The following is an 11,302-nucleotide window of genomic DNA, read 5'->3' on the forward strand; positions in this document are numbered from 1 at the left end:
TGTATGTATGTATGTATGTATGTATGTATGTATGTATGTATGTATGTATGTATGTATGTATGTATGTATGTATGTATGTATGTATGTATGTATGTATGTATGTATGTATGTATGTATGTATGTATGTATGTATGTATGTATGTATGTATGTATGTATGTATGTATGTATGTATGTATGTATGTATGTATGTATGTATGTATGTATGTATGTATGTATGTATGTATGTATGTATGTATGTATGTATGTATGTATGTATGTATGTATGTATGTATGTATGTATGTATGTATGTATGTATGTATGTATGTATGTATGTATGTATGTATGTATGTATGTATGTATGTATGTATGTATGTATGTATGTATGTATGTATGTATGTATGTATGTATGTATGTATGTATGTATGTATGTATGTATGTATGTATGTATGTATGTATGTATGTATGTATGTATGTATGTATGTATGTATGTATGTATGTATGTATGTATGTATGTATGTATGTATGTATGTATGTATGTATGTATGTATGTATGTATGTATGTATGTATGTATGTATGTATGTATGTATGTATGTATGTATGTATGTATGTATGTATGTATGTATGTATGTATGTATGTATGTATGTATGTATGTATGTATGTATGTATGTATGTATGTATGTATGTATGTATGTATGTATGTATGTATGTATGTATGTATGTATGTATGTATGTATGTATGTATGTATGTATGTATGTATGTATGTATGTATGTATGTATGTATGTATGTATGTATGTATGTATGTATGTATGTATGTATGTATGTATGTATGTATGTATGTATGTATGTATGTATGTATGTATGTATGTATGTATGTATGTATGTATGTATGTATGTATGTATGTATGTATGTATGTATGTATGTATGTATGTATGTATGTATGTATGTATGTATGTATGTATGTATGTATGTATGTATGTATGTATGTATGTATGTATGTATGTATGTATGTATGTATGTATGTATGTATGTATGTATGTATGTATGTATGTATGTATGTATGTATGTATGTATGTATGTATGTATGTATGTATGTATGTATGTATGTATGTATGTATGTATGTATGTATGTATGTATGTATGTATGTATGTATGTATGTATGTATGTATGTATGTATGTATGTATGTATGTATGTATGTATGTATGTATGTATGTATGTATGTATGTATGTATGTATGTATGTATGTATGTATGTATGTATGTATGTATGTATGTATGTATGTATGTATGTATGTATGTATGTATGTATGTATGTATGTATGTATGTATGTATGTATGTATGTATGTATGTATGTATGTATGTATGTATGTATGTATGTATGTATGTATGTATGTATGTATGTATGTATGTATGTATGTATGTATGTATGTATGTATGTATGTATGTATGTATGTATGTATGTATGTATGTATGTATGTATGTATGTATGTATGTATGTATGTATGTATGTATGTATGTATGTATGTATGTATGTATGTATGTATGTATGTATGTATGTATGTATGTATGTATGTATGTATGTATGTATGTATGTATGTATGTATGTATGTATGTATGTATGTATGTATGTATGTATGTATGTATGTATGTATGTATGTATGTATGTATGTATGTATGTATGTATGTATGTATGTATGTATGTATGTATGTATGTATGTATGTATGTATGTATGTATGTATGTATGTATGTATGTATGTATGTATGTATGTATGTATGTATGTATGTATGTATGTATGTATGTATGTATGTATGTATGTATGTATGTATGTATGTATGTATGTATGTATGTATGTATGTATGTATGTATGTATGTATGTATGTATGTATGTATGTATGTATGTATGTATGTATGTATGTATGTATGTATGTATGTATGTATGTATGTATGTATGTATGTATGTATGTATGTATGTATGTATGTATGTATGTATGTATGTATGTATGTATGTATGTATGTATGTATGTATGTATGTATGTATGTATGTATGTATGTATGTATGTATGTACGTATGTGCCATGCCCACTGTGAGTTACTTGTTTAATTGTTTTTACACATAGATGGCTACACTTGTACAAAGTCACCAATGAACCAGTTATGAGTACTGCCTGTCTCGCCTGTTTACCCTTTCATTGATTTACGAAAATATTTTATGTTATCTTATTTTGCTGTTACTAATGTTTATGATAAAAATAACACCATCGATATTCATAGCACAAGTAAAAAAATACGTTTTTCCCGCCAATTCAAATCACGTGGCTAAGCACTAGCAGAGCCATCTATGTGCAGAGACATTTCACAAAAAATATAGAAAATGAGCACAGCATTTTCCCTGTTTTTTTATTCATTTTCCCCAACGGCATTGGGTTAATGAAAATAACTGATTTTCTCATCTCTTTTCCACTCCAGCTGAGGAAGAGAGACTTAAGAAAGAGAAACAGGAGGAGGAAAAAAGAAGAAAAAAGGAAGAGAAAGAGCGATCAGCAGAATCTGATTCTGATGCAGAAGACAGCAAGGCTAAACACAAACTTAAGGTTTGTTGGCAGATTTTTTTCAATAGTTGTGCTTAGAACTCATGTAGATTTTCTCTCCTGTTAATTTTTGTATTATTATCATCCTCTAACCAACTGTAGGCAGACTGGATATTTTGAAAACAAGGGGTTTATAGAAAAAAAACAGTTCCTAAAAGATGATTATTCTCAACAGGCATCTGAAGTTTATAGTGACTCAGATGACAGTGGATCTGATAGTGATAAGTCAACAAAGTCTGAAAAGTCTACGAGACGTCGTTCCTCTTCATCCTCCTCCTCTTCATCCTCGGGTAGTGATAGTGATTCTGGCAGGTAAGAGACAGCAGTGCAGATTTCTACAGCTCGGGTTTTTTTTATAGTAAATCTTTGGCAAACAAGGAGAGTTATTTGGCTGTGGGCTCTCACTTCTTGTAGTAAAGACATTTCTAGTGGCTTTTAACCCATATTTAAAAGCACAAAGCATCTTTGTACATCTCTTGAATTCGCAAACATTATTGTATTTTTTGTTTTCGTTTACAAAAGCTTTTTCGTGCATTGACTTTTTAGTTATGGGGTTCACTCAGATATTTTTAAGGTTAGTGCTTTAGGTTTATATATCCATGTTACTCATAGTCATATCAGCCAAAAATGCATTTATAATAGTTCTTGGATATAATCACTATCATTATAAAAAAAAATTCTTCATAAATGAGGTGGAACCAGTGTAGTTGGGATATCTTGTGGTAATGGCTGTACCTTATTGTAATTATGTCTCAATGGATGCATTAATTGCTTTGTATTTTTCTGTATTGTCAGCTGCAGCCACCAAGACAGTGTTATTTTTTTACACCTTTCTCTTGACCCATAGATGCCAGGAGTGCTTATGTGCTTATCTACACTGGTTTTGTTTGATTATTATTATTAGTATTTTTTACACTTAGTAGATGGCTTCAGAAGTGATTAGTCACCAAGTAGTAATTTACTAGGCACACCTAAGGTCACTTGTTTACCCTACCCCTTAAATTCTTAGGAATGATATGCCTCCAGATTTAAAGAACATGATTATGATGATTATTACAAGAGTGATCATAATGATAATGATGATTAATTATGGATGACAATAACGATAATAAAAATAGTGGTGGTAGTAATATAATCAAAATATAATAGTAATAATAATGATACTACTTCTACTACTACTACTACTACTACAAATAATAATAATAGTAAAAACAACAAACAGCAATGATATGAACAATAATAATTTAAATATTTGTAATAATGATAATGAAAAACACCTAATCAGTAAAGAAGATAAAAAGGTATTTTCCTTTGAAATCAAGGAGTGGGGTAAACAGGAGAGATCAAGTAGGCCTAGCCATTTCCTCTATAGTGACTGAGTGCTTCTGGAACCATCTTTGTGTAAACAAAAGTATTATAACCAAACCACAATGGACAGTGTATGTACCTGGCCCCAGTGAGTTTTGTGGGGTATGGAAAGGTGTTGGCCAAGATTAAACATGGATAAAGAGTTTCTGCTTACATTGGATACATATTACCAAATAAGCATTTCTGTAGACCTGTAAAAGATCAAAACATCAGGGAACACACTCCATAGATATTAGACCTTCAATGAAATGTCTTATTTATAGGAAAGTTTCTGCATATACATACAATGATTAACAAGTTGTATAGGTTTGCTTATGGTTTTCAGAACAGACGGCTATGGTAGAATGAGTGCTTCTCAGCTCATTTCAGGTTTAATTTGAATGAACTTGAATGGAAAATATTGATCATTGAGTAGCCATATATTTTCTATCATACAATGTTAAAAATGTAGCTACAGTCAGAAAAAGAACACAGTAGTTGTGTTATTCTTTTGATTGAGGCTCTGTTTTCTTTTCTATTTTTTTCTGTTCTGCATCTATTGAAACAATGGACAAAAAATGGAAATTAGATAAACAAGGGGAAATTGTCTGAAATGTTAAATCATATTTCCATAACTTCATGATGTAAACAAACCCATCAGTTTCTCAAGATTGATCAATTTATTGGTGGTTATAACCAGCCTAAGTGGCGAGGAGTCTGCAAAACCAAGCTCGTTTGAGGCCGCTACAAAGCCCCCAGCAAAAGTCACAGCCAAACCCACGGCAAAGCCCCCAGCTAAGAAACCTGAGCCTAAGGTGTCTGGGAGGCTAGAACAAAAGATTCTGCCTTCTTCCTCCTCCTCCTCTTCTTCCTCTTCTTGCTCTTCTCCTTCATCCTCATCTTCATCCTTTAGTGATTCCAGTGACAGTGATGTGTCACCCAAGAAGAACAAAGTTGGCAGGTAGATTTCTTGACAATGGGTTTGAACTTTTTTTATTTTCTTTCTTTCTTTTCCCTTGTTTTTATTCTTAACTTGTGTCCTGCCGCTGTACTAATTGCAAGTGTTTTGTCAGATGTTGATAAATGCATAATCAATGACATTCTGTGAAACTAATTGTCCTAGTATTGTTGAGTTATACTTTCTCTTTCTTTCTCTTTCTCTTTCTTTTTCTCTTTCTTTCCCTTTCTTTTTCTTTCTCTCTCTCTTTCCCTCTTTCATTTTCCCTCTCTTTCTCTCTTTCTCTTTCCTTCTCTTTCTCTCTTTCTCTCTTTCTCTCTTTCTCTTTTTCTCTTTCCCTCTCTCTCTCTCTCTCTCTCTCTCTCTCTCTCTCTCTCTCTCTCTCTCTCTCTCTCTCTCTCTCTCTCTCTCTCTCTCTCTCTCTCCCTCTGTCTCTCTCTCTCTCTCTCTCTCTCTCTCTCTCTCTCTCTCTCTCCCTCTGTCTCTCTCTCTCTCTCTCCCTCTGTCTCTCTCTCTCTCTCTCTCTCTCTCTCTCTCTCTCTCTCTCTCTTTCTTTCTTTCCCTCTGTCTCTCTCTCTATCTCTCTCTTTCTCTCTATCTCTCTCTCTCTCTCTCTCTCTCTCTCTCTCTCTCTCTCTCTCTCTCTCTCTGTCTCTCTCTCTCTCTCTATCTCTCTCTCTCTATCTCTCTCTCTCTCTCTCTCTCTCTCTCTCTCTCTCTCTCTCTCTCTCTCTCTCTCTCTCTGTCTCTCTCTCTCTCTGTCTCTCTCTCTCTCTCTCTCTCTCTCTCTCTCTCTCTCTCTCTCTCTCTCTCTCTCTCTCTCTCTCTCTCTGTCTGTTTGTCTGTCTCTCTCTGTCTGTCTGTCTCTGTCTCTCTGTCTGTCTGTTTCTGTCTCTCTGTCTGTCTGTTTCTGTTTCTGTCTCTCTATCTCTGTTTCTGTCTATCTATCTCTGTTTCTGTCTCTCTATCTCTGTTTCTGTCTCTCTATCTCTGTTTTTGTCTCTCTATCTCTGTTTCTGTCTCTCTATCTCTGTTTCTGTCTCTCTCTATCTCTGTTTCTGTCTCTCTCTATCTCTGTTTCTGTCTCTCTCTATCTCTGTTTCTGTCTCTCTCTATCTCTGTTTCTGTCTCTCTCTATCTCTGTTTCTGTCTCTCTCTATCTCTGTTTCTGTCTCTCTCTATCTCTGTTTCTGTCTCTCTCTATCTCTGTTTCTGTCTCTCTCTATCTCTGTTTCTGTCTCTCTCTATCTCTGTTTCTGTCTCTCTCTATCTCTGTTTCTGTCTCTCTCTATCTCTGTTTCTGTCTCTCTCTATCTCTGTTTCTGTCTCTCTCTCTCTCTCTCTGTCTCTCTCTCTCTCTCTCTGTCTCTCTCTCTCTCTCTCTGTCTCTCTCTCTCTCTCTGTCTCTCTCTCTCTCTCTCTCTCTCTCTCTCTCTCTCTCTCTCTCTCTCTCTCTCTCTCTCTCTCTCTCTCTCTCTCTCTCTCTCTCTCTCTCTCTCTCTCTCTCTCTCTCTCTCTCTGTCTGTTTGTCTGTCTCTGTCTGTCTGTTTCTGTCTCTCTGTCTGTCTGTTTCTGTCTCTCTGTCTGTCTGTTTCTGTCTCTCTATCTCTGTTTCTGTCTCTCTATCTCTGTTTCTGTCTCTCTATCTCTGTTTCTGTCTCTCTATCTCTGTTTCTGTCTCTCTCTATCTCTGTTTCTGTCTCTCTCTGTCTCTCTCTCTCTCTCTCTCTCTTGTTTCTGTCTCTCTCTCTCTCTCTTGTTTCTGTCTCTCTCTCTCTCTCTTGTTTCTGTCTCTCTCTCTCTCTCTTGTTTCTGTCTCTCTCTGTCTCTCTCTCTCTCTCTCTCTCTCTCTCTCTCTCTCTCTCTCTCTCTCTCTCTCTCTCTCTCTCTCTCTCTCTCTCTCACTCTCTGTCTGTTTCTGTCTCTGTCTGTCTGTTTCTGTCTCTCTGTCTGTCTGTTTCTGTCTCTCTATCTCTGTTTCTGTCTCTCTCTATCTCTGTTTCTGTCTCTCTCTCTCTCTCTTGTTTCTGTCTCTCTCTCTCTCTTGTTTCTGTCTCTCTCTGTCTCTCTCTCTCTCTCTCTCTCTCTCTCTCTCTCTCTCTCTCTCTCTCTCTCTCTCTCTCTCTCTCTCTCTCTCTCTCTCTCTCTCTCTCTCTTTCCTTCTTTCTATCTTTTAGTTCAGATGGATTATATATCATCTCTATGACAGGTGATATGTTTTCTTTGTTAGGTTTTTACATTGTCAGCACCCAAATTTGTTGTTAAACAATTGTCTTTACTGTTACAATGTGCTGCAGGAACAGGCAGACCCTCTTGGTTTGGGTGTGTGAATTAATTTTAACTTAGTGGTGTGTTACTGGCTTTCAAGAGTACCTGAACAATTATTTGTAATGTGTTTTTTCAGAAATTTCAGTTCTTGTTTCTTTTTTCTTCTTTTTATTTGTGTTATCCATTGATTTAAATTAATATTATCCTCTTAAGCAGTATCTAGCTTTGTCTCCTTAAGTTTTGGATATAATCTTTGAAATCATTCCATTTGTCTATTAGTTAAATAACTTTATTTTAATTATTTATTTCTTTTTCCTAGATTTATTTTCTTTTACTTTTTTTTTTTAATTTATTTGTCTTTAAATGGTTACTCCTGCAACATCGACAGGTCTAATGACAGTTACCGTTCTCGTGATGAGAGGCCAAAGACCGTTGCCAGTAAAGAAGACTTGGAAAAAATCCGTCTGTCACGTCATAAAATGGAACGTTTTGTCCACCTGCCCATATTCTCAAAGGCAATCATCGGTTGTTATGTCAGAATAGGTATTGGGAGTAACCAAGGTCGACCTGTTTATAGGGTAAGTGAAGTGAAATCTTTTCTTGTTGAATTGATATTAAGAGATATTGGTTGTGTGATATGAAGATATGGAAGCATACATTTTATCTGTAGGTGTTTACTGAAATATAAATTTAGGTTGCAGAAATCACGGAAGTCTGTGAAACAGCCAAGATATACCAGTTAGGCAACACAAGAACTAATAAAGGATTACGGTTAAAGTAAGTAGTAGTAGAAGTGCATTTTTTCTTGCTAAAAAGTTGAATATGTTCAGTATCATATATTATGTAGCCAGGAATACTTAGTGTATGCTGAATAATTATCAGTGTTTGGTTGTACTTTGCATAAAAATAGAGGTTGTTTTCATTTGTTTTGTATACAAATACTTAGTTCAGTTGAGGATACTCCGTTTGTAAATACTATAAATACATAGCATTGACCAGTTAAGAAAGCTACTATCCTTCCTTTCCAGGCATGGCTCTCAGGAAAGGGTGTTCAGACTGGAATTTGTGAGCAACAGTGTGTTCTCCGACTCTGAGTACAACAAGTGGGTAGAAGACTGTGCAGCACATGGAACTCCTTTACCTTTAATGGAGCATGTATCTCAGAAACAGAAGGATATTCAAGATCTTCTTTACTATCAGTTTAGTAGTGAAGATATTGATAAGGTAATGTGTAGTGCTTTTACTTATGTTAAATGGATTTTAAGAAATTTGTTGCATAAATGTAATTCTCTAATTTCTAACCCTCCCAAAATACAAAGTGTGAATTGGTCTTTGTTTTGGTTTTCAGATGGTAGAGGAAAAGGCACGTTTCAACAATAATCCAACCAATTTCGCTGTTGCCAAAACTTTACTCATGAAAGAAAAGGACATGGCACAACAAAAGGGGGATGAAGATGTAAGTGTACAAGATGAATGTAAAATCTGATTGAGGTTGGAAATATTGGACTAAGGTATTTAAACTTTCAAATTTTAACATGGATGTCCCACTCTGAAAATATTTATGTAGAAAATAGGGTACATATTATTTTTCTTCAACTTTTCAGACTGTAGAAAAACTTAATGGGCAAATAGCTGATCTCGATGAAAAGGCAAGCTCACTGGACAAACGAAGAACCCAGACTATTGCATCCATTTCTTATATTAATGAAAGAAATCGTAAGAATAATGTTGAAAAGGCAGAAAGGGCTATTATGGTGAGTGTTGACTTTGATTTGTATCTTATGGTTTATGTTCTACTGTTATGTAGTGCATTTCAAACCACTTCATCCTGGTTTATTAAGAAAAAACTTGTTTGTTATAGGCTGAAATCGCAGCGAAGAAAGGAATGAAAGTGGAGGACCCTTTCACTCGACGCTCAACCCGCCCAACCATGGTGACCAAGACCAAGGAACCCGAAGTCATTTCTTCAGAGATGTTGATACGTCTAGAACAGGAAAGGAAAGTAAAACAAGAAGAAGACAAGAAGAAAAAGGTAATATATCTATCCTCATTTTGTCTTAGCTGTTGTCAGCTTATCAGAAGGAAAGAAAATATGCTGTTTTTTTTTTTTTCTCTCTCTCTCTCTCTCTCTCTCTCTCTCTCTCTCTCTCTCTCTCTCTCTCTCTCTCTCTCTCTCTCTCTCTCTCTCTCTCTCTCTCTCTCTCTCTCTTTTTCTTTATTTGTGTGTTTGTGTGTATAACCTTCTCTAAGATCTCTTATTTTCATTCAATAGGAGGAAGAAGTTGCTAAAAGAAAACAAGAAGATGAAAGGAAGAAAGATGATGAACGGAAGAGAGTGCAAGCAGAAGACCTGTTTGCAGCCCATGATTTTGATGTTAAAATTGACTTGGACGTGTCAATGCCAGGTTAGTTTTTCAGACTTATCCACCAACTTTTATAAAAAGTTGGTGGATAATGTGTGTAAGATGTTTATACTGATTTTTGTATATATTTTTGTAGCGTCTTTTATGAACATGTATGTTTAATTGTATATAAATTCATATTTGATTCCTCCTCTCCCTCCCTTTCTTTCTGTTTTTCCTTCTCTCTTTGTTTTTCAAATCTCACAGCCACAGCTCCCTTAGCACCAAAAGCAACAATAGGAAATGCGACCAATGGAAGCTCCCTAGGAACTGCACCAAAGAGATCATTAAATCTTGAGGAGTACAAGAAAAAGAAGGGCTTGATATGAAGGGCCAATGCATAGGAAAGTAGTTACAAGCACACTTTCATTGAACAAGCCGAAGTGAACAGAAATATAGCCATTTCCATCCGCAGAACTTGATGACCTTCTTGCAGTCCTTGTTTTGCCTGACTGCTTGGATGATTGCCAAAAGTTACGTTCGTGTAAAGATTTGTCACAATTGTGTAGGGGGATAATTTGATAAGGTTTGTTGCTGCTGGTTGGCATGACTTATTTATGACGTCAGCATTGTAATGGATATGTTGCAATGCAACTGAACTTACCGAACCTTGTAATGATTTTACTGTCATCTAAAAGGTATTTTGGAAACTGTACTAAGTTGGGCAGTTCATTATTTTTGTAGGATTAAAGCATTGACATGGAAGAGTCAAATTGCTCTTGCAACAAAGGTTGCTATCATTGCATATAATCATGGCATTAATAACATAAACATATTAACTGTTGGAAGCAGTTATTGCTCATGCTGATCTTTTTATATGTGCAAACAAAACCTATGTAATAATGAAAAGCTAATTCATTTAATTTTTTTTTCTTCTTTATCCATTATAAATCAGTTTTTTAAACAATACTGCATGTCATAAGACACAATAAGTGAAATGTAAAATATTTTGGAAACAAGCTAGTGGTTGACACTAAGGGCATTTTTGATATATCCATTTCGTTTATTGGGATTTTTAGGTGTTATCTGTATGCATGTTATCCTGCTTTTTATTGATTAGAAAATCATTGGTGCAACCCTCAATAGTCTCATTGATACCAGAAAAATTAAGTTTAGTTCATTGAACAGCATAAGACCAGTAGACAGTCACTTTAGAGATAAGAAAGAAAATGAAAAGAAGAGAAGAAGTCAGTTAATTTATTCAAGTCATTATCCACTTTGATAATCCTTCATAAAGTGCAGTTAAAGATTTGCTATGCAAGTCTTCGCTTTGACAGCAAATCTTGTCAGTATGAGTCTTGTTATTTATTGAATCATTTCAGATCAGCTCATAAACATAACACTAGGAACACATCATTATCTCAGCAAATATCATACATTTTCATTTATTACTAAGTTTGATAAATATGGGTCTCATTTGGATCCTGGAATGTTAACTGATGTATAAAATATTTTACGCAGTTTAGTGGAAAAGAAGCAGAGTAAAACTCAAAAGATGTATTTTATTGTTTTAATATCCTTTTCATTTTAATTATAGTAAGAAAAAGAAAGAAGGCAAGGATTTGAGGGAAACAAATTATAAAAGTAAATCAGAAAACATTGCCAGCAAGGTGGGATGAAATATAATTTGGCCTCCTTTCCTACTCCAACTAGTGCCTTTAGGTAATTTAGGATTCCTTTCATTTGTTGGTAAATACTTTTTCCTAGCATTCCTTGATAAACATGTACTACCTCGGCCAAACTGATATAGTA

At 34.5% G+C, this 11,302-nt stretch overlaps 1 protein-coding gene across 1 annotated transcript in view; it reads left to right on the forward strand.

The window, feature by feature from the left end:
- Window positions 1–11,050, forward strand: part of LOC125033303 (RNA polymerase-associated protein Rtf1-like) — a 16,568-nt gene extending 5,518 nt beyond the window's left edge. Inside the window, exons 3-13 of the mRNA XM_047624685.1 lie at window positions 2,454–2,578; window positions 2,751–2,887; window positions 4,623–4,883; window positions 7,537–7,726; window positions 7,843–7,925; window positions 8,177–8,372; window positions 8,497–8,604; window positions 8,753–8,902; window positions 9,010–9,180; window positions 9,421–9,553; window positions 9,758–11,050. Coding sequence (XP_047480641.1) covers window positions 2,454–2,578; window positions 2,751–2,887; window positions 4,623–4,883; window positions 7,537–7,726; window positions 7,843–7,925; window positions 8,177–8,372; window positions 8,497–8,604; window positions 8,753–8,902; window positions 9,010–9,180; window positions 9,421–9,553; window positions 9,758–9,879 — 1,676 coding nt within the window. The 3' untranslated portion in view covers window positions 9,880–11,050. The remainder of the gene's footprint in view (window positions 1–2,453; window positions 2,579–2,750; window positions 2,888–4,622; window positions 4,884–7,536; window positions 7,727–7,842; window positions 7,926–8,176; window positions 8,373–8,496; window positions 8,605–8,752; window positions 8,903–9,009; window positions 9,181–9,420; window positions 9,554–9,757) is intronic.
- Window positions 11,051–11,302: the final 252 nt, after the last annotated feature.

This window comes from Penaeus chinensis, chromosome 16, assembly GCF_019202785.1.
Source record: "Penaeus chinensis breed Huanghai No. 1 chromosome 16, ASM1920278v2, whole genome shotgun sequence".
Classification (NCBI taxonomy): domain Eukaryota; kingdom Metazoa; phylum Arthropoda; class Malacostraca; order Decapoda; family Penaeidae; genus Penaeus; species Penaeus chinensis.